General features: G+C 39.9%; 1 protein-coding gene across 9 annotated transcripts in view; it reads right to left on the bottom strand.

Annotated features, from left to right (window-relative positions):
* Nucleotides 1–15,531, bottom strand: part of Arhgap15 (Rho GTPase activating protein 15) — a 647,156-nt gene that overhangs the window by 4,659 nt on the left and 626,966 nt on the right. For 7 of the 9 annotated variants that reach the window (XR_001783199.2, XM_006498398.4, XM_006498399.4 and 4 more), the window contains one exon: nucleotides 3,672–4,994. The exons of 1 other annotated variant lie outside the window; for it this stretch is intronic. Coding sequence is in view for 7 of the 8 variants with exons in the window: in XM_006498398.4 (XP_006498461.1) it covers nucleotides 4,811–4,994 (184 nt within the window). In the remaining variant the exon portion in view is untranslated. Of the gene's footprint in view, nucleotides 1–2,797; nucleotides 2,944–3,671; nucleotides 4,995–15,531 lie in introns of those variants that run through there. One more of the 9 variants, NM_001301831.1, reaches the window with a different exon arrangement.

Raw genomic sequence — 15,531 nt, 5'->3', positions numbered from 1 at the left:
TTCCCTTGTCTCTAAACTTTGCTCTAAAGACTGCCATTTTCTGGGGGAACAAACTTTGTAACTTGTAAGGCTTAACAACCGAGGCTACAAAAGAGATTTGATCTTCAGGCAGAGTCTGCTCATATGTGTTTTATTTGGTCGCTTATTTAGTGTCTTAAAAATCAGATTTCATAGAAGATTCTCAATTCTGGCTTTCCATGAAAGATCTGAGGGTCTGGCAACACTGCTCACATTCCCACATCAGCCACATCAGCTCCACCTGAGTGGAAGCCTGCCTTTTGGCCAGGCGGGAAGCTTGAGATTTCCCCAGCTGTTACCACTTCATAGTGCTGGCTGCCTGCTTCTCTTTACTCTACGCTACATGCCTGGTCTCACTCGTGTTCAATCCTTCGCTTAAAGGAACACACACACACACACACACGCACACGCACACGCACAGGCACAGGCACAGGCACAGGCACAGGCACAGGCACAGGCACAGGCACAGGCACAGGCACAGTCACAGACACAGACACAGACACAGACACAGACAGACACAGACACAGACACAGACACAGGCACAGGCACAGGCACAGACACAGACACAGACACAGACACAGACACAGACACAGACACAGACACAGACACAGACACAGACAGACACAGACACAGACACAGACACAGACACAGACACAGACACAGACACAGACACAGACACAGACACAGACACAGACACAGACACAGACACAGACACAGACAGGCACAGGCACAGACACAGACACAGACAGGCAAAGGCACAGACACAGACACAGACACAGACACAGACACAGACACAGACACAGACACAGACACAGACACAGACACAGACAGACACAGACACAGACACAGACACACACACACACACACACACACACACACACACACACAGAAGAGAGAGAAGAGAGAGAGAGGAACCTATCTACTTGTAATGATAAGATGATGCATTTTAAGATTATTTCCTTTTTTTTTAAAATTATAATAGAATTACATCATTTCCTCTTCCCTGACTCACCCCTAAGTCCCCCAGGTACCCTTCCTTGTTCTTTTTCAAATATATGATACACATCTATATTATCTAAATACAACCTGCTTAGTTTGTATAAACTTACTTGTGTGTGTGTGTATATATATATATATAATATATATATATTATACATATTTTTTTCAGAGCTGACCAGATGAAGCATTCTAATTGAAGATTTTGAATTCCCTAGGAGAGAGTTGATATTGTTTTGGAATTTTTTCTCATTTTTGACAACAGAGCAATTTGACCCAGAACTTTTAGTGACGGTCCTTTTGGATGAAAAAATTCTGCAGGGCCTTTTAATTAGGAATTGACAGGGTGATTAACTTATAATTCACAAAAATAAATGTGGGAGGGAGAAGTGCAGGTCAGTTTCTAGCTGTGTTAAGCTGGAAGGACAGCACTGTTGGCAAGTGACTGCTTCTTTCTAACAGCTTTTCTAATTTTTCTTAATTGGATCCTTTGTTTTCTAATTGGATAGGGTGAACCATCATAAGGCTTTCAATTACGAGCGGTGGCATGATGATCCTGTTATATGGCACATGCTAAGCAAAGCCAGACTCAGAACATGTAAAACGGAATACCCATCTTTTCCATGAAGAGAGGGGGAATCTCTGACGAGCTGGGTGGATAAAGCCCAGATGAAATGGGCATTCTAACTGGGCTGATTTTTTTTTTCTTTTTTTTCAGAGAGGAAGCTTTAGACTTGTGTTTCTATTTGGTAGATGATAATGCCTTATCATTGTATTGAAATCTGAGAGTACAAGATTATTATTGCACTGGTAGGAAACGTTAAAAAGAAATAGTGACACATAGCCCACGTATAATGCAGAGCCCTAGCCACTGTGAGAGAATAGGAGTCTTCTCAAAGTTTGTTTGTTTGTTTTTTAAATCTCTTGACCACTAGGACATTTAGAGATGCTTTGTCCAAGTTGTTCTGTGGCTCTTTTATTTACTAACTCACAGTGGGCCACCTTTGTCTACAAGAAAAGATCTGAATATTTTGGCTCACATCTAACCTCTGTAGTTCTGTCTTCCAAAATCACCAGGCAGGTATACTTCCATCTCTAGTTACTGATTTTCTCAATATTTTATGGGGGCATCAGGTCTTCCCCAATTCCTCATTCCTGCTGAGTGCACCTTCTGTAGTTTTTTCCTGGTCTAGTAAATCTCATTGATTAGTCAAGATTCGATAGAACTTCTCAAGGTTATCTCAACCGTGCAGCCCAATCCGACTTCCCCAGGCACAGCTTGTTTCTTATGCGTTGTTAACGTTTCTGTAACTGGCACTGCTGATCTATTTGAGCATTTCTATGTATAGGTGTTGAATCCTATGGTGAACATGGTTACCCCATTGGCAAACATTTGTGATCTTGTACTGGATAGTAACTAATCCTTAGGCATTTGTCTTCCTTTCCTACAATACATAGGGGAGTAATACATAATATGTGTTTTTTATGACAACCATATCCTAAGTGCCTAGAATATGACCTAGCTCAGACCAAGTGGGTAAGAAGCCCTCACTACCTGTACTATGTATGTGTGTGTGTGTGTGTGTGTGTGTGTGTGTGTGTTTATGTATTTGTTGTTGTTTTAATGGGGAATAAAATCTCTTAGTGCTTCAACCTAGTGAAGAAACAGCTTTGACACTCAGGACAGTGATTCTAGACATTATGCTTTTCTGAAATGCCGTAACCTTTTTATGCTTTTAGAGTGAGCAAGTGAGATACTGTGATGGGCGTGTTGGCTCAGTACCTTGGAAAGGTCTCCCTCTAGAGAGAAAACATGTTCTCTGATGCAGTGCCCTTAGTAGGCAGGAACAGGACACAGCTGGGGTCTGGATCAGGCTAAATCCCATCTGATTGGAAATCAAGAAGCTGGTGCGTTTGAAGATTATGAATCTGGAAAGCAGCAGAGAGAAGGGGATGTAGATCTTTGCTCAAAGCAGGTAGTGCCATTTCTCTTTGGCTTCCTCTCTGGTTGAAGCTTCCAGAATATCTTTAAAGATGGCTTCATGAAGACACAGTGTTTTAATACTGGAAGTTCTAACCCTGTTTTTCTCGTTTCAAAAAGAGAAATAATTAACGTCTTGGAAAAGGCTTCATTGAGGCTGTTATAGCGTTAAGGAAGACTAGAAATGAATGCCAGAAACCCATGTTTCACGTTTCTCCGTGTTTTATTGAAAGGCACAAGTTTTATGTGTAAGAAGCTTTTCCAGTTTAGCCATTCTGCTGCTTCACTCCTACTGACGTCTTTAGATCATGGGATTCTGTTTCTTGTGACTTCCCTTGGCTTTGTGGTGTGTGCGAATACATTCCACTTGATGCAACCACATTGAACTATTCAGTGTGGCTGCTTCATAGTTCTTGGCTATGAGCTCATGTATAGGTACTTTTACTAAGACAAGCATAATGGGTTCTTCCTCAGGCAAGCATCCTCAGGCATCTCTGTGGATGCTGGTACTCCATGAACACTTTCTCATCTTTGAATGTCCCATCCATGTTACAGCCTATGCCTATGAGCTCATCACTGTTCTTAGTATCTCCTCCTGGATCCGTGCTTCACATCATATTATTTACGTACTTTATTTTTTTTTTTATTTTATGGACAAACTCATAACCAGACTTACTTATCACACTAGGTTAGTTTTATTCATTCCACATGAATTTATTAAAAAGCTCTCAAACATGATTTTACATTTTAACAGCAGAACTCTTTCATAAAACGGCATGAGATGTGTTCAGCTAGTACATACTTTTCAAAATATGGCAATATTTGATATATTCTAGACAGTTTATCCTTTGTTTATCCATCATAACTGAAAGTAACCATCAAATGGATAAAACAATTTGAGTCTAGTCAAGAAGTCCTTAGGCAATACTGATACAAGCATTTAAAAATAGCATTTTCTGGATGGAGTTAGTGTACTTCATCAATAAAACATCCTTCAAAACATAATAAAAATTCTACATAAAATGACATTTTGGGGAAAGGGAAGATACACGGTTTGATGAAAAATCGAAATGGAACAGAAATGCAATCCCTGTATAAAATAAAGATTAATCCCTTTAATTTATAACGTGGTGTGTTTGTGGAACCACAATAGTATTCACACACAGAGAGAACAGCCCAACAACAAATCTCTTCAGCTATCCTTTTGTTCTTCAGAAAAGTTACCACTCAGTGTGTTGTGTTTGCCAAGCTCACCTGTCACTGAGCATCATTGGATTGGACTTTTGAAAGGTGAAAAGGCTCTATTTTGATGGGGAACATGGATGCCTTCTTCCCGCTTGTGTTCTCTCTGTGGATGCTTAGGCATGTGCAGACCTAGCTGGTGAGTTGCTGCAAATGGATCTTGAGATGGCACAAGTGTATACCCTCACTCATTCTTACCCACAATTTCTCTACTTACTCACACAGCTGCACATCCACCAGAATATACCTCATGGCAAGGAGCGGTACAAGAGCTGTGACTTAATGCTACCTTGTACACATCATTTAAGAATGTGAGACACTTATGATGTATTTATAGAATGCTGGAAAAAAACCCCAACACCCAAGGGGTTAATGTAGAACACATATAGGAAAATATTGTCATTTATTTTATTCGAATGTTTGGAACTTAAATACAAAATCATCACTAAGTTTTCACAAAATGAAGCATCTGTCGCTTGGAAGGAAAAAATATTTCAGAAATATGTTTACAGAAATGTAAAAATATTAGGCATCAAGACAGATGTGAACATACTCAGTAGCTCGTCTCGGCTGTCAGTCTTCCTCTGAGCTGAAGATCTTATCGTACTCAGTCAGCATGAACTCTGCTATCTGGTTTTGGTATACCATGTGGACCGCTACATTCCCTGACTCATTTTCCGCTCGCAGAAGGGTGGGTCCAAACACAATCCCCAAGCTTTGGGTGGACATGAGATTCTGGGAGGCTTTGGCCACTATCCTGTGGAGAAGAAAAAGAAACAAAGAAAAGATGCCATTGGAGTTTAATGTGACACTGTGGCTAGCTATGTAGTTCCAGGAAAAGGAGAAAAGCAGAGAACCTTGCTACACTGTTCACAGGCCGTACATGAAGTTCCGAAGGAGAGCAGGGCCCTGTAGTGAACACCACTGTGTCCCACCTTAAATCCTCATTACAAATGGCTACTGTGCATATTTCACAAGTATGAATAAATATGTTTAACAGTAAAATTCTTGTGGAGTCAACAAGATTCAGCCTCGGAGGTGCTTATGATAGACGGATAATATAGGTGACGCGTTCATGAGCTATCTTAGGATCCAAATTAATAACAGAAAGTATATGCATGACTAGTAATGGAAGACAGGCATAAGAACTGGGAACAAGTGACACTTTACTGGCTAGAGTGAGGAAAGTGCTCCTGGAAGAAGCTAACTGGGTGTGTCTTATAGAGGAGGTGGGCTCTGTGACATTTAGGTATAGGTCAAAATTTTGTTTCTCCATTCATTTGGATGGGCGATTTTTCTCATGTCTTAATAGAATGAAGGATCAGGTAGCATTTCTAGACAGAAAGACTCCTGAAGTTAGAGAGATCCTTACTCAAGTGAGGATTCCGTAGAAAGCTGGATTGCCTTTGGTATATAAAGATGTTGTATTAAAGGAATGCCTGACATGGCCCAAAAGAACTTCTCAAGCAAAACCACACTTTCTTGACACTTAAACAAATCATGCATGGTTGATACTTCCTAGTTTCCTATCAAAATTCTGGAGTACAGAGTTTCAAAGCTGGTAAGGCAGCACGTGGAAAGCAGGTGCTAAGAAATGCTGTTGTAAACTTCCCAACAACCTGACCCAAGAAGAGTGTGAGTGAAAGTATTTGTTGGCCTCAGTGCTCAGTGTGGGATTTTGCTGAACTGTTTAGATCTTGGCGGCTGTCTTGTTTGTCCAGTGCTTGTCAATACAGTTCAGCGTCAGAGGAGGCCCAGGATTCTATTTACTTTCATTACTTTCCAACTAGAATTTTTGAAGTCCCATACTTTGGCTTCTATCTGAGCACTGCCCAGGTAAATGTAATGGAGTGTTGCTAGCAGACTATACGTGACTTACATTGTCCCAAACAACAATGATCAGCTATTATTTTAAATGATCTTAATGTGCTATTTAATCTTCATAACAACCCGACAAACACGATTCTGTTGTTAGCTCTGTTGGGCAGCTGAAATGGCTAAGACCCTATGTGCATAGGGACTGATGGCATGCAGAACTGTGGCTGGTATGCAGGCTGTATGGTCCCTGCTCTTAAGGACACATCATCTGTGAGTGTCTACTAACACCCTTATGCCAACCTTTTGCTCCTGTGCCCGTTATGTGATTACTGAATCTGCTGTAAGAGGCCCAGACTTTCCATCCTTCACTCTACAGTGGCGATTGTCAGTTTGGTTATAGCACATTTATTGTGGGCAAAATGACTGCAATTTTGAGAGAAGAATCCAAGACATCCCGCTTCACATTTTTCTTTTCCTCCTGCTTTAAATGGAGAACATTTGTACCTGTGAGTATTGTTGGCATGGCTACGTTTCTGGAAGGGAGTCTCATATTTTTAGAGTATCAGTGAGTTACCAGAGATTTCAAATTTAAGGTTTTCTTTGAAAATAAAAAGAGCTATGTCACTTTGATGCTTTGCTTTTCAAAAGGCTGTGTAATGATATGAGCCTCCTCTCCCCACATCTGGCGAGCGAGACAGACCTCAGCTCCCCGTGGCATGGCAGTTTACCTCAGTTTGATATGTGTCTGAACCTCTTCTTGGCAAGCGTGCTAGAAAAGTCATTAGTAAGACTTATTTTTAAGGTAAAAAGGGTTTTATCTTTTGCTTTTAAATGAGTGCCTTTATGATACCAATTCTAACGACTCCAAGACAAGAGAGGTTGCCAAAGACAAAAATGGAAAAAACAAAACATAACAAGCAATTGAGTGCTCTGCAGGCACAAGCTGCTGTAACTTTACCCACTGACAGTAAATGTCTCAGCTGCAGAGGTTTACCCAGCAGAGACCGGTGCTCTTTGGTCATAGGCTATGGAGAAGGCAGACTGCCCGTGTGATGGTAAATGGTCTGGCAATGGCATCTGGGTATTTCAAGATCATTAGGGACCAGAGTCTAGAGAGTCTGAGGGAGGAGTGGCCTGATGTAAGCATGGGTTGAGGGATGAAGGTATAGTTTCCAATCCACACTGTTCTCATTGATGTTGGACAAAAATAATGGAGAGGAGAGTTGAGATTAGTTGGGAGCTCAAAGTGAGTTGACACCCTTAAAAAGTAAGGCCAGAAGTCAAGGCACATCCAGGATTTGGGAAGTGCAGGGGATAATCATCGCTGCCAGGAAGTGGTGGGGTAACTCCATCCATTGTCAGTGAACCTCAGCTCTCATCCACAAAGCACCACAAGTGGGATGTAGCTCTAAGGAGAAAAGAAGCTGGACTGAGGCTAGAGACTTTTCTGTACTCCAAGAATTATAGGTTATTGACTGATTGATTGATTGATTGATTGTGCTGGTAAAAGACCCTGCCTCAGATCTCAGGAAAAGGCCAAATTTAGAGGTGGGTACTGACTAAGTTTCCATAAACTGGAGAGTATACGATAGTGATTCATGTCTAGGTCCTTCCATCTCAGCCGCGGGGCTATGGTGGCACCTCTAATGGATTCCTCCTAGTGTATAGGCTCCTACCCTAGTGTTCAAAGGCTCAGCTTTTGCCTTTATGTACAAATGAATAAAAAACATGCATCTTATCCCAAACCTGTATTCTTCAGGTTCGTTCTCCACAAATTTTCTGACTGATTTTGATAATGCTAATCGACGAGAACTTTAAAGTGATCTGGTTCAATGTAAACCCTTCAGAGTAACACAGCTTTATATTTTTACCATGTCTGGATTAGTGCAGATTACATTTTGATAGCTGTTTCTTAAATTAAGACAATCAAGTCACTTGCTATGCCTTCTAGAAAAACAAGATGGAGTTAAAAGATAAGACAATATGGATTGGTATTATATGAAATATGTGCTAATTAGCTTATTACCATTATTAAATGCATTGTGTGTGTAAGGGAGGGAGGGAGGGAGAGAGAGAGAAAGAGAGAGAGATGTGTGTACAGTTTATTTTCTGAATAGCAATGAAGCAGTAGTTAATATGTTGAAAAAGCAATCTAAGAAATGATGCTGAGGGTAAAGACCAATATGTGGTAGAAATTGCTGACTATTTAATCAAATGATTCATATTGACAGGCAATATAGGCTCATTCTATATTTTAAATTACATTGGACTCCATTTTGTAGACTGTAGGGGCAGACACTTCTAGCAAAGAAGGCTTAGAAATTAGGGGTACCTGACAAGAGTCTTAGCGCTATTGTAAATTTAGCTACATATAAACACAGCTATCCCTACTTGGCTATACCCCTGAACAGTCAAGGGGCTGTTAGAGAAGCACATAGAAAGTTAATCAGTGTCTCCAAATATAATTAGAGTATTATGAAAAAGCATCTATATGTCACATCATAATAGCATATCTTCTATTTTCTAGGTGACTAGATAGGAATTACAGCTGAGAGCCTAACTAGTAAAGCATATCTAAGAATAAAGTCTAACAGAAACAAGAAAAAGTCTGTATGTACATTGTATAATCTAGTGTACATGGAGGAAAACAAAAAAAGGTAGTAAGAGGTTCTTCCAGCCTCAGTTGGACGGCAGGCCATGGTTGGCAATACCTTCCAAGAAGCTCTGACTGAACTGAGTCCCGTGAAACATCATTTCTTTCCCAGGTTTCATAAAAATGGTGCCCCAGATATGTTTTGAAGAGGATTGCGGTTTGTAAATTTTAATGCACGAAACCGGTATGAAGATTTTGAAAAGACTACGGAGATAATGGCCCCACTTATGCTCAGCTTGTGTCCTCTAACTTCAATGAAGTGCCTGAATTTATTGCTTCAGTGGCACTGAGATATACAGACAGGGAAACTCTGTCCTAGCATTCTCTGCTAAGGGTCTTGTGTGCAGTTCTGAAAATGTACTGGGTTTTACTGGGCTGTGTTTTCTCTGGGTTGCAGCCTCTGCTGCCAGCCTAGAGGGAGGTGAGATGTGTCTGTTTCCGGACACTTTCCCCCTTAGGTGGACATATTCACCACCCTCAAAGACTCCATTGGCAGTGTTGCAAATTCTCAGTTGTAATTTAACCTGTTTCCAGAAAAAAAAGATGAAAGACATCCATCCTTTATTATTAGACACAAACTAAATTGCAGAGAAGAAATACGAATAAGAAATGCAAGAACAAAGACATGGTGGAGAGATTAAAGTACTATGAACTGGTGGGTGACTAGGAAGGCATAGAAAACATTTAGCTCTTCTTAACGGTTTTTTGGAATTTCCCTGATCGGTGTTTATTTGCTATTAATTTATTCCCAAGAAATCCTAACAGCAAAGATACAAGCAGCAAGAAGAGCCCAAACTTAAGCTGATGAGCAGCTCTTCTTTAGAAAGACTGAAGAGACACTGCTTTGTCCAACGGAGCCTAATAAAGACATCATTAAGATTTCATTACTGTTTTCTGAGATAGCAATTGATATGTATTCATTGTAGGAACAATGCTTACACCACCGTGTTAAAGAAAATGTTTATAAAATTATGGAATGGCTCACAATTATTGTTTTAGAGGAGCAGAGAAGAACTCCCTTATAGCACTATAGGAAGAGAAAATGGGACCACCAGTCCTACTCTTTGTCAGGTGCAGAAGGAAGGAGCATGACCCACCCAGTTGGATTATTAAAGAAGCAAACTGTACTACAGATTAGACATTACAGACATTAGACCCCAGGCCCGAACAAGACAGCAAAACAAAATAAAACAACAAAAATAAAACAAAACAACAAAACCCACCAATCACCCAAGCAGCCAACCAAAACCCAGAAGTTCTCAGGAAAGCCTTTCATTTGGTAGGCTTTTCAAAAAAAGTGCGCAGAATCTGAGCTAACTGAAAGACATTTCTTGGTTGCATATAATCACACCCAAATGACACAAGCTGAAAGAGGGACTTGGTAGAAGACTAAAAGTTACTATGGAATTAAGAAAAGCAACATGTTTAATAGTAGCACAGATTCAAGCAGATAGCTGATAGGTGGGCGTAAACTTAAAAAAAATCATGTTATGTTATATATGTATGTATGTATGTAGTGTGTGTGTGTGTGTCTGTGTGTATGTGTGTGTGTGTGTCTGTGTGTATGTGTGTGTGTTTGTGTGTGTGTGTGTCTGTGTGTGTCTGTGTGTGTGTGTGTCTGTGTGTGTGTGTGTGTCTGTGTATCTGTCTGTGTGTATGTCTGTGTGTCTGTCTGTGTGTGTGTCTGCATGAGAGAACAACTGCAGAAGTTGTTTTTTACGTTAAACATCTCGGTCTTGAGGATCAAATTCAGATCACCAGGCGTGGACACTCACCATCCTGAAAATTTCCTTTTAAGTTTGTGTTTTGCTGTTACCATGGTGATGTGTGAAGGCCACAGAAAGCCACATAACTTCCCACTGGACAAGTTTCCAGTTCTGGAGGTATACTGCCGTGGCCCTCTTCCTGTCTGAGAAACTTCCAGAGGGTGTTACTGGATTAGGGGAGAAGGTGGTGATGAACGTATTCCTGCCATCAAGCCACACACCTGGTTTGCTAAATGTGTTTCAGCCACTGCGTGTGAAATGTTAGTTGTAATTTTGACCACTTAGTGAAGAGAGGCAGTTAGAAATAGAATCAATCTTCAATATGCTCAACTTATGTTTCTTATGTGTTGTGACTATTTTGAGGGGATACATGCTAACCATATGCTTGCCTTCCCTCAGTTTGCACAAGCTATTCTGCTGCCTCCCTTGGCCTTTTATAAGACTGGGGAATTTGCAAAACTCCCACCTTCTCTCTTAAAGTCATAGAGCATGTCAGAAGAACGCTCAAATGTAATGAGAGCTGGAGCATGCTTACAGAGCATTTGCCTTTAGCATCAGTGTGTTCCAGAGTGATCATTCACATCTGGTCATATGTCAATCAGGAAATCAATTGGCTTAAACTAATTGTAGTCTTCAATTTTATATCTAGATACCATATCATTATTAGTTTCTAAAAATCAGCTCATGACTAGCATCTCAAGTGGGAATTATTGCTATATTCTGACATTTTTGCTTTTAAATAATCTTTAAAGCCATGCATATATAATTTTTTCAAAGCACATTATAGGAAAAAACCCAATATGGCAATTGCCTATTGATAGGTAACACAGCCTGCCTTTTTTCATTTATTGAGCTACTTTGCATTAATTTCAATTCAGAAGATTGAAACACTTTCAGTTATTCACTTGCCTCATATTTTTATTGATCAGACATTACAGGGATAGTCTAAAGCACCTTTAAAATAATATTCAAATTGTCTGATAGGATGTCAGGAAAGCAAATTTAAAAATGAATAGCCATGAGCTTCAATTAACGACATATTTCTAGTTATGTATTTTGAAAGATATCAACAATGATAAATAAAACAGGCTGTCAAAGACACAGCCCTGCCACTCTAAGTAGCAGAAGGGAATACCAGCGATGCTGTTGTTGAACGCCTTCACCGTGCTAATCACAGTGCCTCAAGTATGCCAGTTATTTCAAAGCATATTTTAAAAGAAGCTTCAATTTTTTTCTTTAATTATATAGGAATGCACTCTATTAGGGAAAAATGTTAAACTTTTATGAGTACAATTCTTTGTGTGTATGCATATGTGCATGACATGTGTGCACATGTGTGAGCGAGTACAGTTATATGTGTGCTACAGTGTGCATGTGGAAGCCGGTCCTCATCTTTTCCCATATTTGAGAAAGGAATCTGGCTATTTGCTATTTGAATTTGAAGCTGGCTGTCCTGGGAGCATCTGGGCATCCTGGCTGTTTCCTATCTCACCATAGGAGCATTTGGGTTCTAGATATGCACACCATAACATCTGGGTTTACATTGGCACTGGGGATTTGAGCGCAGGACCTTGTATTTGTGCAGCAAATACTTTACTTACTGAGCTGTCTCACTCACCCACAACCTTAATTTTAAAAAGTGTACTCCGTAATAACCTACTATGTACTGGGTGCTACTCTGAATGTTGAAACAGTTGCGGTGAATAAAACCTAGTACGAGCTCACACAACCAGTCCTCCCTATTCATAGATTTTGTATCTGGAGATCTAGCCATCCTCAGATGGAAAGCATTTGACAGAAAAAAAAATTACATTTGTGTTGAAAGCATATAAAGTTTTTTCCTGTACATCGACCATAAACAATGTGCCGTAACAACTATTTCCATAGCATACAAGTTATATTTGGTATAAAAATAGTATAAAATAATGTGAAGTATACTGAAGGATGTGCATAGATTGTGTGCAAATGCTGGGCTATTTCGTAAGACCTCAACATCCACAGGCTCTTGTGGTGTGCCGAAAATAATCCTCTAAGAAAACTGAGGGGTGACTAGAATCTTGAGGTGGTGGGGGTGGGGGGCAAGAAACAACCAAGCACACATTACTCAAAAGCGTTTCAATCATGAAATGCTTTACAAGAAAATTAAGAAAGGAAGGGAATAGTTCTTGTACTGATCCTTAGCACTTTAAAACTCCCACTGACCTATGAGTCTATTCTCAGAGATTTGTGCTTCCATCCCATGGGCTGCCATTTTCAAACACTACTCAGATAGTTTCAAGTCCCAGCGAGTGGTGAAACATGTTGTCTTTAGCAGACAGGGTGCTGTTCCTTGGGAGGGAGAGAAGATTCCAGGAAAGGCTTAGCAAGTTCCGTGCTGCAGGACGAAGCTGTGCTGGCAGTTTTGGGAGTAGAGAAAGGCACAGTGTGGCCAATGGACTGGGGAGCCAGGCTGTGGAGGCGGGAGGTACTCCAGAGGGCCCTGGAGAGCCTTAGTAACCGTAAAGATTTTAGTTTGGAGGGTGATGGGGATCCTGCTCTTAGGTTTTGAAATAAAAGGGCATTGTCAGTACTTAGAGAATAAATGAGTATATAATGTAATTGCTGTATGTATTTGAAGAAATACTCTTTCTACAGTTCTGATGGCATCTCTCACGCCTAACATCAGCAATTGCTGTGCCTCAGATGTGTAGTGGTTATTGTATTGTCATTATCTCATCTGGTAAAATGGGTGTACACTTAAGGATTTAGTACTGTAAAATTAGTAAATAACAACACAATCTTATCATGCACTCTTTCTTAGAATTTTGGAGTTATTTCCATAGGAAGTGGCTTTCCTTTTGAGCAGGTAAACTCACCTCACCCCCACCAGCTTGCCACCACAAGTACTTGGCACTGTCTGCAGAAAGCTTCATAATTGGGTGAAGTGGGGGAACTCTCCTTTGCCTGCAGCCTTCAATGGGCAGAAGCTAAAGGTGCAGGTAGCCCCTACACACACAGAACAGCCTCCTATCACACCATCTGTCTTAAGATCACATGCGCTCGTGGTGGGAACCCTATACTCAATAGGAGGGTGCCCATCCATCTCTCTCACTGACCGTGAGAGCAATTGGAGAGGCATATGAAGCATGGAACACTGAGATCTACTCCCAGAAATTTGATAACAAGAAGTTTAGGACAACCCTTGACAAACAAATGTCTCAAACAAGTTCTCAGGTGGTACAAGTCCATGCTGTGAGAACAAGCACTGATCTCCATGGCAACGTGTGTGAGGGCCTTGTGATTATTACCTGGTGTATTCTTTAAAATGTAATCACTATGGATGAAAAATGGCCTGCTATTTTCCATTCCTTCAACTTGAGATCCTTTAGTGTGAGCAGTGGGAAAGAAATCAACAAATGCAAATGACCTTGTATACTTTTTCCTTTGTGACTATTTCTTGCCACCTTTTTTATTGAGACAGTATTAATTTATGGTTGTTTATTTAGTCCATTTGTTTCATTTATTTGTATAAAAATTATTGTATAACCCTTAAAATGTGCTAATAAAAAGCAACTAGGAGTAACAAGTAAAGCCTTCCCCTATTTCCTTAAGAAATACCTTCATTGTAGCTATGATTAACCATTGGGTGTGGCTTCTGGATAGTCTTCTAATGACTCATGATTTACCTACCATTATATATGATAATAGATATCTATATATGATACTTGTATAATATACAGCACACATATAAAAAGTTTTCCTTTAAAAAATAATGAAATAGTAAGATTCAAACACTCTAGAATTTCCTTCCCTCACTTTATTCTATATCATAGGCATCTTTCTAATTCAGAACCCATAAAATACTGCATTCTTTTTTTTTAAAGTTATTTCATTTCATAGCATGGAAACACCTTGAGTTATTTAAGCATTCCACTGCTGGTGGCTCTCGGGTTGTTCGGTTGTTTTCGGTCACGGACAATGGTGCAATGAAGGGCCTTTTCTGTGCAGATTTCTGAGATCTTATGTATTGAGAAGATACATTTTTTTCACCATTTTTATTACACATATAGTTTCTGACTTTTTGTTTCTTGATATTATTTACTTTGATGTTTCTGTAGTTACACATGATAGTATTCCTTCAGCAATTTCTACCATTGTTGTTATAAAATTCAGCCATGTAGAGATAAGATACAGAACATCAGTCTTGTCTTAGGTTATTATTTTTTTAAATGATGTCACTATTTTTTTAGCATGCTCCTTAATTTATCTTGATCTAGTTTGGTTTAGAAATGTGATGACAATATAAATTTATCCTTCTGGGAAAAAGATGCCAGCTAATTATTGAATAATCCACTCACTACCAAATGATTTGTGACACTTTTTTTTGTGTGTTTATTTTTCGTACTCACAGCCACACATACCTGCGTATGATCGATCTGGATATTTTGAACTATTACTCGGCTATTTAAACCACTATCATGTTATTAGGTATGTTCCTCCTCTCAATCTTCTTTTCTTCATAGCTGAAAGAAAGCTTCCAGATGGACTTTCAGATGAGGGACCTGAGCTCCGGGAAGATTGAATACTTTGATCAAAGGCACCAAGGAAAAGAGGTAGAACTGAGGGTAAGACTCGAGTCTCTACTACTCTGGAATATAGACACTTCCTGTGCAAATGACTAAGAGCCCATCTTTTTGAGTTTGAGATATGAGATCTTTCTAACAATGAGGCCCGAGGAACAACTTGAGGAAGGATAACAGACAGTTAAAATGAGTTGCAACCAGCAAGTTTCCCTGGGTGACATTTTTTAATTTTTCAGATTCTCCTAATTTACATTCAAGGGCATAACTACCCAAAGGAGAAGGGCAGGAAGACAGAAGAAAAATGAAACTAGTATGAACAGTCTTCTCTCCTGAGTCAGAGATGTTTAAACTTTGGACAGCCACCGTCTCTCACCTCAACTGGAAATGCATTGCTGGTGTAACGACAGAGCGTTTCAGCTCTGCTTTTCTTTAGGCATCTTCCCTCAAACTTCAGGATGGTTTCAGTCATCTCTACGTGAGTCTCCCAGGAGTAAC

The sequence above is a fragment of the Mus musculus genome, chromosome 2, assembly GCF_000001635.26.
Source record: "Mus musculus strain C57BL/6J chromosome 2, GRCm38.p6 C57BL/6J".
Lineage (NCBI taxonomy): Eukaryota > Metazoa > Chordata > Mammalia > Rodentia > Muridae > Mus > Mus musculus.
This window is presented reverse-complemented; position numbering and strand designations above follow the sequence as displayed.